Genomic DNA, 16,208 nt, shown 5'->3' on the forward strand with positions numbered 1-16,208 from the left:
TGAATGGCCAAGGACTGAACACGTTATGTAACGGCTCTGCTAGCGAATGTATGAGCGGTGCAAATCTCTGGTACTTCTCACATTTATTGGCATATGCTATGGCATCTCTCTTCATATGTGGCCAAAAGTACCCCTGTGATATCAATCAGTGGTCGCCATGTGCCCGCACCGAATGATCGCCGCAATCCCCTTCGTGTATCTCAGCCAAAACTTCCTATATCTGCTGCGGCCCTATGCACTTCAACATCGGTCCGTTGAAGTTCCTTTTATACAAATCCCCTTCGAGCAATGTGTATCTTTGACTCGTTTGTTCCATCCTTCGTCTCTCGTGTTTGTCTTCTATTTCTACTCCCATCAGGAATGTTTTAATGGGTGTCATCCATCCTTGCTCTTTCTCAGTAGTAAGCCAAACGCCTTCCTCCTCTGAAGTACTTGGTTTGCTTAGCACCCTCACTTCAATTGATCGACCCTCTGTTCCAAGAAGTACTACGGTCACATAAGCCAATGCATCGGCATGTCTGTTTTCACCGCGGCCGAGATGTGCAAACCTGATCTTGTCAAACTTGTTTGCTTTTCTTTGTAGGACTTCCAGGTACTTCGCCATCCTTGGGCAACGGGCCATAAATCCTCCATTCATCTGACAAATTACTAAGTTTGAATCCGAGTAAACCGACAATTCACTCACCCCCAGATCTTTAACAAGATTTAAACCTGCTATCACTGCCTCATATTCATACTCATTATTAGAAGCCGCAAATCCCAATTTCATCGACAACTCTAGCAGATTGTTCCCCGGCGTCACCAGTATGACTCCAATTCCATTCCCTGTATCTGTCGCGGATCCATCCTCGAAAACTCTCCATCCATTCCGCGGGTCCCAAAGATCCAAAGGATCGCGGCTCAACTCCCCTTCCTATTCCATGACCATTTCCTCTCCCCAAGTTGGGTCCTCGGCTAGAAATTATGCCAAAAACTCTGCCATGGCTTGTGCCTTTTCTGCAATTCGAATCTGGTATTGAATCTCATAGCAACTGAGCATCACCGCCCACTTTAGCATTCTGCCTGATTTGTCTGCTTTAAACGCTTGCTTTAATGGCAAATTAGTTATCACCACCACTGAATGGGACTCGAAGTAGGGCTTCAACTTTAAGGCTGAAAATATCAAGGCCAAAGCATACTTTTCGATTCTGTTGTATTGGGTTTCCGCGTCCAGCATGGTTTTACTCTGGAAGTAAACTGGCTTTTCCACCTTTTCCACCACTCGCATTTTAGGATCAACTCACTGCGTTACTCAAAACTCCCGTGATACAAAACAGCTTCTCCCCTTGTTCCGGCCGTGATAGTAAAGGTGCTTTTCCCAAATAACTTTTCAACTCTTGAAAGGCCTCTTCACACTCCGCTGTCCATTGGAAATCCAGAGTTTTTATCAACAAACGATACAACGGTCGGCATTTATCCGATGATTTTGAAATAAATCTGTTCAATGTCGCGACCCTGCCAGCCAGCTGTTGCACTTCTTTCACGTTCTAAGGGGACGACATATCTATCAGTGATCTAATCTGTTCGGGATTCGCTTCTATTCTGCGATATGTTACTATGTATCCCAAGAATTTTCCATAAGTTACCCCAAAGGTGCATTTCTCGGGGTTGAGCTTCAGTTTATACCTCCGCAGTATGTGGAAAGTCTCTTGGAGTCCCTCTAAGTGCTCTTGTTCTGACATGCTTTTTTCCACCATATCGTCAATATAAATTTCCATCCCCTTCCGAATCTTACCCTCAAACATTTTTTCTCCTAACCACTGAAATGTGACCCTAGCATTCTTTAACCCAAATGACATCCTCGTATAGCAGTAGGTACCACCTTCCACCACGAAGGTTGTATTCTCCTGATCTGGCCCGTACATCGCGACCTAATTGTATCCCATGGACGCGTCCATAAAAGAGAATATCTTGAACCCTGCCGTTCTGTCTACCAGCTCATCTACCCGAGGCATTAGGTAACAATCTTGAGGAAATTCTCTATTGACGTCCGTAAAGTCAACACACATCCTAACCTTGCCATTCTTTTTCGGTACCGCAACCACATTCGACAACCATTCTGTGAACTCAACATCTCTAATTATCCCGGGCCCTTTCAATCTTGTAACCTCTTCGCGAATATCTTCAGCGTACTTCGACCTCACGCTTCTCATTTTCTATCTTACTGGCTTAGCATTTTCATTCATATGCAAACTCTGGATCTAACCCTGTAATATCCTCAATCACCCATGCAAATATATCCTTATTCTCTGTCAAAAACTGTACTAGCTTACTCTTCCATATATCTGGCAACTCAGACCCTACCGAAGTAAATTTCTCCTCGTCTCCTACCCCCAGGTTCACTATCTCAATCTCATCTAAAGTTTTCGGTCCAGGTGGAGGCTCGTATATTGCCGTTAAAGCCGCTTCCTGTAATTGCTATGCCACTCCAGGCTCCTGAGCCACGCCCTCCCCCTTCATTCCTCGGATCATATTTTTTATTGTCACCTGGTGGATATTCTGCGCGGCCACTTGATCCCCTCTTATCTCATACATCCCTCCATTTGTGGGGAACCGGATTACCTGGTAATATGTCGATGGAATTGCCCTCATCTCATGAATCCATCGCCTCCCTAGGATTGCATTGTATTGGGAGTTTGTGTCCACCACCATGAACCTGGTGAATACAGTCGTCGGACCAGCAGTCACTGGTAAAACTAGTTCCCCCATGGGCTCGGTCATACTGCAGTTGAACCCAAACAAATTCGTTTGTGGTGCTTTCATCTGTTCTCTATCGATGTTCATTTCCTCCATGGCTCCTTTGAATAGCAGATCCACCGAACTTCCGCAGTCTATCAACACCCTCTTTACCAGATAGTTTCCCATTGCTATAGTGATTACCAATGCATCTTCATGCGGTGAAATTACTGACTCCAGGTCCTTTGGGGTGAACATTATGGTTTCATTGTCCTTTGCGGTTCCACTAACTAACCGCGGTATGCTTACCACTTCATTGACCTGCTGCAAACTTGCTGTCTTTCTGATCTTTTCGCGGTGTACATTTCTCCTAAGTGTTTCCCCGCTAAAAATAACATTGATAGTACCTAAGATTCTTGCAGGTGCAGGCAACCTCTCAGCTTGACGCACCTCAGTGACGAATTCTCTGAGCATTCCTTTTTCAATCATCCTCTCCACCAAATACTTCAATGCATAGCATTCATTTGTTGCGTGGTTCTGGATCTGATGATATGCGCAAAATGGTTTCCCTTCTATCTCTCCTGGTGTGTTCCGCGGACCTTCAGAGTACTTCAGCCCCTTAATTAGCAACAAGATCTCCTCTAGAGGCCTGTTAAGCGGAGTTTGCTCTATCTCGCGGTACGATTTTCTTTCCCGAATGTCCCTCCTACCACGATCACCGCTTCTCTCGTCCCCGGTCCTCCGCCCCTCAGTATGAAATCTTTTCTTTTCCTCTACTACTCTTTATCCCTCCTGGCCATCTTTGTCCACAGTCAGATTGCCTTCCCCGATCTCTTATGTTCCTTTGCGTTTCTCTGCATTATGTCCTCATATCGTATGTATTTTTCTTCCTTCGGGTACAAAACGTACAAAGTGGTGATTTCAATCTTGGAAATCGACTCGTGGACTCTAGTTCCTTGCCTCAAACCCTGCTGGAAGGCTATGACCGCTGTATGTTCATCCAAATTTTCCACTCTCAGTGTCTCTTCCTTGAATCTACACAAAAACTCCCTCAATGATTCCGCGGACCGCTGCTTGATATTGAATAGAGCGGCGATATCGACCACCCTCCGCTTCTGGTGTATGAAGTGATCGACAAAGGCGCGCTCTAACTTTTCAAATCTGCTGATGCTCCTCGATGCTAATCTGTAATACCAATCTGAGGCTCCTCCCTTAAGACTTGCTGGGAACATCATGCATCGGAGTCCATCATACTTGCCTTTCTGCCATAACGGCATCTGTTGCCGGAAGTGATGTAGATGATCTATCGGGTCTCCTTTCCTATCATACCTTTCAAACCATGGTTGGCTGAACCTCTTAGGCACTTCAGAATTCCAAATCGAATATGCCAATGGATTCTTATTGAGACTCGCAACCTCTTTCTGCACTGCACTCTGGTTCACTTTTTCTGCTCCACGATTCGCTTCCATATCTTTCTCAATCATCACCTGTACAACCTCCAGCGTGATGCCCGCTGTTTGTTCCATGCCCACGGGTGGAAATTCTTCATTCTCCCCCTCCATTTCACTGCCTGCAGATCCCTCCGCTCTGTTTCAGCCTGGGTGGACTCCCTTTCTTTTCTCAGCCCATCATTCTCATTACGTAACCTGACTATCTCCTCTTGAAGGAGTCTGGTGCCATCCGCCGCCACCTCCGATGTCTCTTCTTCCCCTACTCCTTCTATCTCTACGCTCGCTGCTTCTTCTTCCGCCTCTCGAACCACTTCTTTCTTAGGTCTTCCTACTGCTCTTTTAGCTATGATGGCCATTTTCGCTAGGTCCCCACAGACGGCGCCAAATGTATTATCAAAAATTACAACCTATAAACTTACTGGTACTAATGTTTTCTCTCTCTCGTTTTTTCTTTTCCTCCTCTTCCTCTCTCTCTCTCTCTCTCTCACTCTTTTATCTCTCCTCTTCTTTCACTTCTCCAACCGCCTCTTGTCGTTCGTTGATCTCTTTTTAATTCAGCATCCCCTGTCCCCCCACATGTCGCGGCGGTTTTCTAGCAGTTAGGGTTCCGCAAACCTGATCTACTGCAGCATGTCTCCTCCTTCTTAAATTGCCTCTGGCCCACTTACCACCTATAATCTCATATGTCAGGAATATGGCCTCTACAATATTATACATTAATACATTATGTTCATCAATGGAGACCATATGCTACCTAATTACTGGTAAAACACCAATTGCTCTTCCACCATTCCTGCATTAGAGTATATTAATTTTCTTAAACGAAGAATATAGCAATATGGCCACTGGTTAACTGATTTACACAACATATTAAAGCTGTGTTTGGTTCCTGGAATATGGATTGGCAAAATCACCTGCGCTGCTAGGTCTTGGCTCTGACTGGACTCAACGAGAGTTTCATAGCTACCCCTTTTAGGGAATCTCCAATGGGGGTGTAAAATTACACCTCCACATAGGCTCCACCTAGATGCCATTAGGATTTTACAACTCTAATTATAAATTATTGTATAATCCATAAATATCCATTATCTATTGTTTCCAATGGAAAAGTGTAAAAAAGTTAAATTTTAAACTTGGATGACACTTGAATTGACGTCCGAGTTTAAAAATTTTAAATTGTGACTTTAGAAATAGATAGGGACGACACACCAAGTGACGTCCGAATGTTTCTTTTATTCAGACGTGTATTCAAGTGTCGTCCGGGCTATTTATCAACTGATAGCGAGATGGGAAATTTCCCACCCTTTCTATCAACTAATAGCCAATTACCTACGGTTTAGCACCCCATTAGATAGTTTTTTGACACTTAGAGTGTAAACTTGCCACTCTATTCGGTTTACACCCCCATTGGAGATGCTCTTAGAGTATGTCCATTCCCCCTAGACCTATTTTCAGTTTTCCAATTATCGGTGTTGTGCTTGGAGCCTACGGTAGCTTCCAGGCATGGGCCATGAAGAAGAAGGGGCCTGTCTTTGTTTCTATTGTCGGTCCAATTGGAACTGCTTTTACAGTGGTTATTTCAGCCCTCGCCTTAAAAGACTCTGTTACTAGTACAAGGTAAACTGATTTCCCTAAATTAGAAGTACTCCAAAACCAACTTTTAGAATGAAAAATCTTGTATCAACAGTACAAATGTATCAAAAGAAAATGACAATGTTTTTAAGAACTTATTGCGAACGTTGCAGATTCACCTATTTTCCTACCATCATAATCTGTTAATCTTCAATTCAAAAACAATATACTATTGATTTAGGCATTACACTAATTCAAGTATGAACCATATGTCATAATCCATCGAAATTAGTAGCTTAGAAAACTATTTGAAAGATGAGGACTATATTTTCCGAATTTTCTTTTCCAGAACAAACATCTAATGTATCTGGCTGCATCAAATATTTAAATAACATTGTGTTGTTTTGCAGCTTAATTGGAATATATATATATATATATATATATATATATATATATATATATATATATATATATATATATATTTTTAATTCGGGGGCACTAGTGCACTACTCTGTGTTATGGGCAAAAAAGAAAGAAGAGTTTGTTGTTGAAGATGATACAAACCACCCTCAGTTAATGATACAAACCCACCTTCGGCCATATTTCCTAACAAATCATATAGGGGTCCTAAGAAATAGTACTAGTGTTACTCTCCTTTAGATTGACTAGAAATTAAAGGTGTATGCAACTCATTAGTGTGTTGCCTCCTAGCATTTCTGCAGTGAAATTATGTATACCCCTCTCCTTGAACGGAGTTGACCAACGCTCTTGCTCCTTGTAAATTTATTTTCTGTTGCTCTTATTTAGGCTTTATTTATTTGTTTACATTTAATCTCTAGTACTGGAAAAGCTTATCAGCCAACCGAAAGAAAAGGAGAAGCTAATGTTGTTTTCTTGGTTTGGAATTGAAGTGATACAAATAGGTAGGCAGTTACAAGTAGAACAACTCCTCTTCACCCATCCGTACAATTCAAACGAAATTCACTCACAGTTTTTCTGACACCCTAGTTTTTCTTAGTTCTTACCCACATAACACATAAACACCTCATCACTACCGTAATAACTCTTCACATGGTGGCGCTCCACCACCAGTGGTGGCCAAGAATAACCAAGAACAAGTCACACTTCCTCTTACCATATATATCATAAATCCACTTGTCACATACTCAGAACTGCACTCTCTTTTTAGTTGGTTTTAACCTCTCACTTCTTGCCACCCTTGACCAGCCAATACTTCAACTAAAAGCTAGGAATAACTTCCACCCCTTCTCACTTTAGACACACCTATTTTCACCATTCAAACACATTAACATCATTTTACAAGAACATCCCATTCTTTTCTTCTTACTGGTCTTTATCTCCTTCTGTCACATATACACTGTATCATGGCAGCATTTGTTGATCAACAAGCTAGTTTTAAGCATTTTTGTAAAATTTGCAAGAAAGGATTTATGTGTGGAAGAGCTTTAGGTGGGCACATGAGAGCTCATGGGATTGGAGATGAGAACTATGGCCATGTAGATGATGAAGATCCCGTTAGTGATTGGGAGGAAGGGAGGTCACCACCTTCGAACAAGAGAATGTATTCATTAAGGACAAATGCAAATCGGCTTAAGAGTTGTCGCACTTGTGAAAATTGTGGTAAAGAATTTTCTTCATGGAAATCGTTCTTAGAGCATGGAAAATGTAGCTCGGTGGATGTGGAAGCTCTTGTATCCTCACCAGATTTTGATGATGAAGATGGAACACGAAGGGGATGTGGTAATTGGTCTAAAGGGAAGAGAACCAGGAGGGTCCAAGTAGACGATTTAGATACGTTGCGTCCATATAGTGAAGAAGAGGATCTTGCAAATTGCCTAGTGATGCTATCTAATGCTCAAACTGATCCATTTCTGGTGGAAACTGATCAGGAATCATGTGCATCAGCTAGTAAGGAGGAGCGACGCAATCCAATATACTTTTTCCTTCTTTAGCTAATCGAGTGTCCAGTGATAAGGCCAAAGGTGTTGCTAAAGGGTTGTTTGAGTGCAAAGCTTGCAAGAAGGTGTTTACTTCTCATCAAGCTTTAGGAGGACATAGGGCTAGTCATAAGAAGGTCAAGGGATGTTTCGCTGCAAGGCAAGACGAACCTGATGAAAGCTTAATGGATGAAGATGTGATCAACGATGAATACTCCTTCATGCCCAAGTCTACCACAATTCTACCTTCGGAGAATGCCCTCAACTCACACTGGGCTTCTCTTATAAGAGAAAATCGAAAGTTCACGAATGTACAATATGTCATCGAATATTTTCGTCAGGGCAAGCTTTGGGTGGTCACAAAAGGTGTCACTGGCTCACCTCCAGTTCAACTCATGATACTTCTCTTTCAAAGTTTCCGCAATTTGAAGACCAAGTGCAGCAGTTTCATCCTAAAACCACATTCAACAAGTTCGGTCATCTCGATCTGAATCTTCCAGCTCCAGTCGATGATAACGCTCGTAATAGACAAGACCAAAAGCGTCCGTTAAGCTTTCAAGTCCCAAAAGAAATTTTTCTACAACCATGGATAGGTGTGGAAGCAAAGAATGATAATGACAACAGCCACAACTATTACCATAACGACAATGAAAACGACAACCCAAGCACCAATATTGTTGATGCTTCCTTGCCTATTAGTGTCGATGATGAAGCAGATAGTAAGGTCAAACTAGCAAAATTAAGCGATCTGAAGGATGTGAACACGGAAAGTGGTTCCTCACAATGGTTGCAGGTGGGGATTGGTACTAGTACTAATGTAAGTGGTGCTGACCCATGAAGTCTTAACCACAAAGAAAGTATTACATCAATGTATTTTGTATAGTAAAATTAAACTGTACCTAATTGATTAAAAAGTATATATCATCTTTTTCATTACATCACTTGTAATTCTTTGTTGGGACGAATGAAAGTCCCTATCCAGAAATAAAATCTAAATTATTAGTCAATGGAAGTTGGAGACTTGGAGTGGTGTGATTTATATGTACTAATCAGAAACAACTAAGAGAAGTAGGCAAGTAGCACTTGGACAAATTAATGCCAACTCCTTCCTAGAGTATATATTCAATTCGTTTATTTCATTCACCCAGTGTTCCAGTTTATATATATTGACTACATGTGACTGACTATGTGAGTAACTGTGAGTCTGTGACACGAGAAATATGGACATACAGTTTCTAAGGTTTCTAAGGATCAAAATCAATGGAATACTGTGAAGCCAAAAAGAAGCAAAAGGATCCAAGAGCGTTCTTAAGGAGAAATAGAGCCTACGCTTGCTATGATGAAGAAGGTAAAGTCGTTAATGAAAAACAAGAAGATGAGAAATCTTGAAAACTACACCAAAGAGTTTTGGGATGATACTTTGGGACTTACTTATGTGTGTTGTGCTTGCGAAGGTTTCTTTTGCAACTATGAGAAAGCACAGGCTCATTTTAGAAAGGATCATTCTAAGATTGTTAAAGAAATCATGACTAGAAAGTAGGATTATCATCTCTACTTTCTTAAGTTCAATTGTAGGATGACTAATATGTTATCTTATGTATGTTAGGTTTGAAGCCTGTCGATATAGTGTCTTTGTGCTCCTCCTTTCAATGATCTAACTCTTAGGGAGGCTTAGCTTGTAAGGTTTAACTTTTTGCAATAATATCAGGTGGGGGTATACTTTAACCCCAGCTTACTTTTTCAAAAAAAAAAGTTCCAGTCAGAGAAGATTTTAGATACAGGCCCAAGAGGGTAGTTGCCAAATACAGACCCGTCCGAAATTGCTTTCCAGTCCGATTTAGAAAGCCCAATTAACTTCGGCAATCGTGTGGGCTATAAAAGGATTAGGATCCCAATTTAGAGAAACAAATTCAGTAAATTGAATCAGAAGAACGTCCACCAGAAATAAAAACAGAGAGAGTAATGGCAGGATCAACTATGGGAATAATGCAAGTAGCTAGAACGGCAATCGTTGGACAAACTCGCCTACAAATCGCTCAAACGAACGCTTGATCTCTACTCCCTTATGTGTGCCAATTGTAGGGGAGTGATATCCTCATAAAGTTATCATGCACGCGTGGAGCATAAGCGAACTCAGGACATCGACCTCCAAGACCGACCTGTGAGCAGCTCCCTTGAGAACACACATGTGCGCAGCATAGGTGAACCCAAGACATCGACCTCCAAGACCGATCTGTGAGCAGCTCCTTTCATGTAGGTGGTACGAACAAAGATGTCACGGTACGAACACATGGCAGAAACAGAATGCTTCGTATAAAGTCACCACCAGGAGTAATCATTACCAAAATCTTACTTGTACTTCCCACCACCGGGAAATAGGGATTACCGCGCCAACTCCCAATCAGCACACGACTTATAATACAACCAGCCTAACACTCATTCACGATCTCCACCTTACACGTGGGCAAGAGACACACGTGTCTCTCGGATTGACATTTCCTCAAACCTATAAATACCACCTATTTGGAACTACGTCGGACCTGATTCCTCTCTCCCCTAAAAAAGAAAAACCACAAGAGGATACGTAGGCAGCTCGCTCATAAGCGAACTCGGTCCATTCAGAAAATCTCAACCTTCTTCTCTCTCCATTCGCAAACCTTAAGGAAAACCAAAACACTCCTTTACATTGGCGCCGTCTGTGGTTTCGATTACTTGAGAAATCACGTTACCCTAACTCAAAAATCTGCAATTCTCAAGCCCACGAAGCATGGTCAGCCTCGAAGCTCAGGTTCAAAACCTTGCAGAATAACTGGGTGTAACAAACGAAAGTCTTTCCTTGCTCAGGCAAGAAAATGCTGCTTTACGGGCCCAAGTCGACATTTATCAATAGCAACCAGTCGATAATGTTGCGGAAAACGGCATCAACGAGGTTAATCAGCAGATTAACGAATTGTCACATAGGATAGGCGAGTCGCGTATGTAAAGGATGCAACCCAAATTGTTCAAAAGATGCTCAAGACATACCGTACCCCGATTCGATCTTCGACGTTCTCGAAACCCTCTCCTCAAGATTTTATCCACCCACGCTTCCCCATGTATGATGGCAAAGACTGCCTCGGCCAAGATGTGGCTCGATACATTCAAAGTTTGGCCCTCTACGCTTCTTTTCGAGTTTGATCATCTTCATCGGCCGACTATTTCCGGCCAGCCTCTTAAGGATGGCGACTTGATTGGTTCTTCTCTCGAACCCGATTCTATTAAAACTTTTGAGCGCCTTTATCGACCTGCTTGCTAGCCAATATGTGCACAAATGAGACGAAAAGAAGGCCGATCTTGATTCGTTGTTCCAGTTATCATTCCGGAAGATGAAACCATTCGCCAATTCTTAGAAGCGGTTCAAGGCCAACTATTGTGTATGGAAAGCGGATCGAAGAGTCTTTTTGCCACACCGGCATTTTTTCTAACGCCTGCCGAAAGTGCGTAATACCGACCTCTCCGTCCGGCGCCGATGAAGGAACGCCTGAAACGCTTATCCGAATGCGTTTCGGGTTGACAAGTATATCAAGTTGCAAGAAAGTTTGCGATCCAGTGGTTTAGCCGAGAACCGGCAGGCGCTGATCGATCTCGATTATACCCCGCGATGCCAAAAGCGATCCAGTCACGGCACCAAAGGCGGGAACCCAACAGATAACAACAGAATTCGGGCCGTCTTGACACGCTCTCCTAGTTACATCCTAGACAAGATCCAATGCCGAGCCTCGTGACTTCGCCGGATGTGAAGCAAACCAAGATCGATCGACTGACAAGCCATACTGTGCATTCCACAAAGCTAAATGTCATGAAACCAATGTGTGCTGGGGGCTTAAGCACTATCTTCAAGACCTTGTCGAAGCTGGTCACATTAAACAGTACACCAACATTCCTAACGGTGATTTGCGTCATAAGCTCATGGCTCGCCGAGTGCACCGCCGATCTTCACCTCGCCGAGTGCGCAGTCGATCTCCACCTCGTCGTCACCATCAAGACTTTCAAGCTCACCCCCACACTAGAGGACGTCCCCAAGATCGTTCTCGTCACGAGCGAAGACAACACTCCTCAGATAGTGACAATGCTCGAACAATTCACATGATTACTTTTCCCGATGATTCAATTACTTCATCCAGAGAGAAGAGACGTCGTGTTGGCGCTCTTCAAGAAGTGTATCACTTTACTTCCCTAGCAGCACATGCTCCGCCTCGCTCAGGTCGCCATTCAGGAGATATCATTTTTACAGAGGCCGACCTCAACAAGGTCTGCCTTCCTCACAATGATGCACTAGTCGTCCACGTCAAGATTAGCGACTGGACAGTAAAGCGCGTCTTGATCGACCAGGGGAGTTCCTGCGACATTTTATTTTACCACACTCTCCAAGAAACGAGTTTACCCAAGTCAGCTTCGATAGATCCGATTGCCCCTTTTATGGGTTCAATGGTTCGGGGCCGACCACGCCGCTGATATCATCCTTCCAAAGATCGGTGGGATCTAAAGAGGACAAAGTCACCGCAATACGCGCCAAACAGTCTCGACATCCAACCGCCCTATAATGCCATATTAGTACGACGATGGATCCACCAAATGTAAGCTGTACCTTCGACATTGCATCAAGTTCTCCGTTTCCCGGGCCCCAGAGGACTGATGGAACTGAGAAGCAATCAACTGGAAGCATATCATTGTAACCAAATCTTGTCAGCAGGAACGATCGACAGTAGACCACTCCACACAAGTAGCGAGCCCACCAGTTATACCATGGCCAAAGACCTGGTTGCAGAGGTCAAAGCCAACGCATCAAAGCAGCACGCTGGGGGCTCCAGTAAGAAGATGAGGTCGTCCACTTACACTCCAGAAGTCAATCCAACCGTTGCCGCTCCATCAGAACGGATTCCCAAAGTCGCGTCAGTTGGTGTTAATACCACAGTCACGCCCCCGGAAGACCCCTCTACTATTGTTATCTCACCAGTTGGCATCCCAATGGATTCACAGCCATGTGTCGCACAACAAGTCTCCATGCCGACAAATACTCCATCCCTTGCTCCCCGCCCCTCGCCACCACGATACCCCATCCAGCCAGTGAATCAATGCACTCCCCTCAAGTCGCCGCAGCGGTGCCACCACACGGAAGAAGCCGCCGCCACCCCAAAGCACCTCAACAGGTCGACAGAGAGCGAGTGAACTTAGGAACTGATAATGACCCCAAGTTTGTATATGTAGGGGCTAACCTTGACCCTACACTCAAGGCCCAACTTGTAAATTTTCCGCTATGAATAAAGATGTTTTCGCCGGTCGATATCGATGCGTCGATGTGCGGTATAGACCCTAGTGTAGCATGTCATCGATTAAATGTAAGTCCTAATGCTAAACCGGCCAAGCCTCTCCGCCGTTATCTCTCCAGCTTTGAAAGCCATTAATGACGGTCGACAAACTCAAGCAAGTCGGTTTCATCGAAAGTCGACTACCACCCCCGATTGGGTCGCTAACATCGTGGGCGGTCCCCAAAAAGAATGGAATAGTTCGCTTTATCGTCGATTTCCGCGAATGTCAATCAAGAAACACCGAAAGATAGTTTTCCCTACCACGCGTTGACCGACTTTGTCGCACGGACTTCGCGGACATGAACTTTTTCCTTTATGGATGCGCATACGGATACAACCAAATCCCACTTGGCCGAGGAAGATCAAGAGAAGACCTCGCTCATTACCGAACAAGGTATTTATTGTTATAACGCCCCTCCCGCTCGCCTTAAGAACGCCGGAGCAACATATCGGCGATCGTAACCGATATGTTCCAGACATGTTAGGAGAGACCATGGAGGTTTACATCGACGACATGGTCGCCAAAAGCAAAAAGCAAATCAACCATATTACTCACCTCGAAAGCAAAGCGTTCTCCGTTAGGCCACACTCGAATGAAGTTGAACCAAGAGAAATGCCTCTTTGGAGCGTCTTCTGGTAAATTTCTTGGATATCAGGTCTCACAGCACGGGATCGAGGCAAATCCAGACCAAATCCGAGCGTTTTTAGACATGCCTGACCCCGCATAAATAAGCGGATACGAAGTTGTCCGCATGGTCACCGTGACTTAATCGATTCATATCCGTATGCCGGACAAGTGTCGTCCGTTCCTACAACTCTTCAAGAAAGGCGAGCAGTTCTCATGGAACGATCAATGCCACCGAGCATTCGCCACTCTCAAAGAATACCTCACCACGCCTCCCGTCTTAGCCACACCAATAGATGGAGAGACACTGGGGCTATACCTGGCAATATCCGATTTCACTATCAGTTCAGTTCTCTTCAAAGAGGAGAACAATTCAGAAAAACCGATCTACTTCACAAGTAAGACGCTCATGCCAGCTGAGAAGAATTATTCTTTCCTTGAACGAGCCGTACTTGCTTTGTCAGATTCGCAAGAAAATTCAGCCGCATTTCCAAGCACATCCGATCAAAGTACTGACCGACCTCCCATTGAAGAAAATCCTCCACAAAGAAAACAAGACTACTTGTATGGCCGTATTGGCCGAAGAGCTCGGTGAACACCACATGGAGTTTGTAACTCGCACATCTCAGAAAGGTCAAGTCGTCGCCGATTTCCTCGTCGATTTCCCTGTTAAGGACCCACACTGGGAACCAGCGATGGAGCTCGTGGTTGACAAAGAGCGTGTCAAATCAATCTGGTCTCTCTTTGTAGATGGCTCTAGCAACCCTGGAGGGAGTGGCATCGGGGTCATCTTGGTGTCTCCCGAAGGAATTATGGTTGAAAAATAAGTCCGACTCGACTTCGCATCTTCCAATAACGAGGCGGAATACAGCTCGGTGTACAAGAACTTCAAGTCTTTAGTGACTCGCAACTGGTTGTTCGCCAGATTGCTAAAGAGTACACTACTCAGGAAGGTAACCTTTCGAAGTATCTTCAGGTCGTTCATCATTTGTTGCCTTCTTTTAAGCGATCTACTATACACCATTTTTTGCGTGATGAGAACCGCCACGCCAGATGTTCTAGCTTACCTAGCCACTTCAAACACCGAAGTTCAAGTTCCACGACAACTCCTCATTGAGGTAGTCGACCGACTGCATACCGTGTCGAGCATGCCCTAGTTATAGCCGACCGATCCTCTCTCCTCAAGATTAGTTGAGAGCGGACACGGATGCGTTCCCCATCATGGACTACATCCATCGGGCACGCCCCGTAAGAAGAGCACTACAAAGCTAGACAAATCTAATATCAAGCACGCCGTTATTATTGCGTCGCACAATAAGTTGTTTAGAAAATCTGGCCGGGTGGACCACACTTGCGATGTATTACTCAGGCGGGGACAATTGATATTTGCGAAATCCATGAGGGAGAATGTGGAAACCATGCCGGAGGTCGCTCTTTTAGCCCACAAGGCAATTTCCCAAGGCTACTTTTGGCCCCAGATGCGGACCGATGCCAAAGCCGCGTCGCCCCTCGTGCTTAAAATGTCAAACATTCGCCATTAACATCATTCACCAAGACGCGAAGCCGATCAATATAGCAAGCCCATGGCCATTTCACATGTGGGGCATGGACATTATGGGACCATTCGTCCCCCAGAAAAGCACTGGTTTTCGGTTCGTCTTAGCGGCAACCGACTATTTTACTAAGTGGGTCGAGGCCATTCCTTTAGCACATGTCAAAGAATCGCATGTCCGAAATTTCATCTGGACTCATATCATCACCGGATTTGGTTTGCCACATACACTCGTAATGGATAATGGACCCCAATTCAAAGGCAGAACCGTTAAAGAATTTCTAGCAAAGTGGAAGATAGTTCATGCATTTTCTACTCCACAAGACGCTCGTGAGTAATGGTCAAGCGGAAGCCGAAGAACAAAGGCCATCTTAGAAAATTTGAAGAAAAAAGATTGAAAAGAACAAGAGCCAATGGTCGAACCGGTTGAGAACATCTTGTGGGCTCATCGCACCACAACCTTTCGGTCCAAGATCCGCGCGATCTCCATTCTCCTTGTGTTATGGCACGAAGCCGCATTCCCATCGAGCCGACAAATACTATTTACTTCGGTCCGAAAGCTCGTTGAGACCGGACACAATGATTCGTCTTTAGCACGAGAGGTCGATTTGCTCGAGGAACGGCGTGACTTAGCCACCATCCGAGTCGCATCTTATCAACAAACCCTTAAGAACTCCTACAATAAACGAGTGCATCCTCGATCTTTCCAGCCTGGTGATCTAGTGCTAAAAAAGACACAAGACGACTCCAAGCTAGCCCCTAATTGGGAAGGTCCGTACATCGTAGAACGTGTTGTGGGCAACGGAGCGTACTGGATAAAAACTCAAGAAGGGAAATTGTTACCTCGCCCATAGAATACTTATCTGCTGAAAAGATTTTATCAATAAAACCTTTGTTGTTATAGATTCTGTTTTTTTTTAAGCACTGTAAGTTTAACGTTAAATTTTTATGTTACCTAGTATAAGCTATTCCATTTACTGGCATCAA

The 16,208-nt window shown here is 44.1% G+C and overlaps 3 protein-coding genes and 1 pseudogene across 3 annotated transcripts; 1 reads left to right on the plus strand and 3 right to left on the minus strand.

Moving 5' to 3' along the window:
- Positions 1-214: 214 nt before the first annotated feature.
- Positions 215-769, minus strand: LOC147512957 (uncharacterized). Its single transcript, XM_086598833.1, has one exon. The coding sequence runs from the start codon at positions 767-769 to the stop codon at positions 215-217; it is 555 nt and encodes a 184-aa protein (XP_086454959.1).
- A 1,688-nt stretch (positions 770-2,457) lies between these two features.
- Positions 2,458-3,189, minus strand: LOC147512958 (uncharacterized). Its single transcript, XM_086598834.1, has one exon. The coding sequence runs from the start codon at positions 3,187-3,189 to the stop codon at positions 2,458-2,460; it is 732 nt and encodes a 243-aa protein (XP_086454960.1).
- Positions 3,190-3,527: 338 nt separating this feature from the next.
- LOC147512959 (uncharacterized) lies at positions 3,528-4,184 on the minus strand. Its single transcript, XM_086598835.1, has one exon. It carries the CDS (start codon positions 4,182-4,184, stop codon positions 3,528-3,530), a length of 657 nt encoding a protein of 218 aa, XP_086454961.1.
- Positions 4,185-6,623: 2,439 nt separating this feature from the next.
- LOC147512960 (zinc finger protein ZAT9-like) lies at positions 6,624-8,700 on the plus strand (annotated as a pseudogene).
- The last annotated feature ends 7,508 nt before the right edge of the window (positions 8,701-16,208 follow it).

Source organism: Coptis chinensis, chromosome 3 (assembly GCF_015680905.1).
Source record: "Coptis chinensis isolate HL-2020 chromosome 3, ASM1568090v1, whole genome shotgun sequence".
NCBI classification, from domain to species: domain Eukaryota; kingdom Viridiplantae; phylum Streptophyta; class Magnoliopsida; order Ranunculales; family Ranunculaceae; genus Coptis; species Coptis chinensis.

Bases quoted from the DNA above. Each gene is read 5' to 3' on its own strand.
- LOC147512959 (XM_086598835.1), bottom strand. From the start codon at position 4,184: ATGGAAGCGAATCGTGGAGCAGAAAAAGTGAACCAGAGTGCAGTGCAG.
- LOC147512958 (XM_086598834.1), bottom strand. From the start codon at position 3,189: ATGCTCAGAGAATTCGTCACTGAGGTGCGTCAAGCTGAGAGGTTGCCT.
- LOC147512957 (XM_086598833.1), bottom strand. From the start codon at position 769: ATGAAATTGGGATTTGCGGCTTCTAATAATGAGTATGAATATGAGGCA.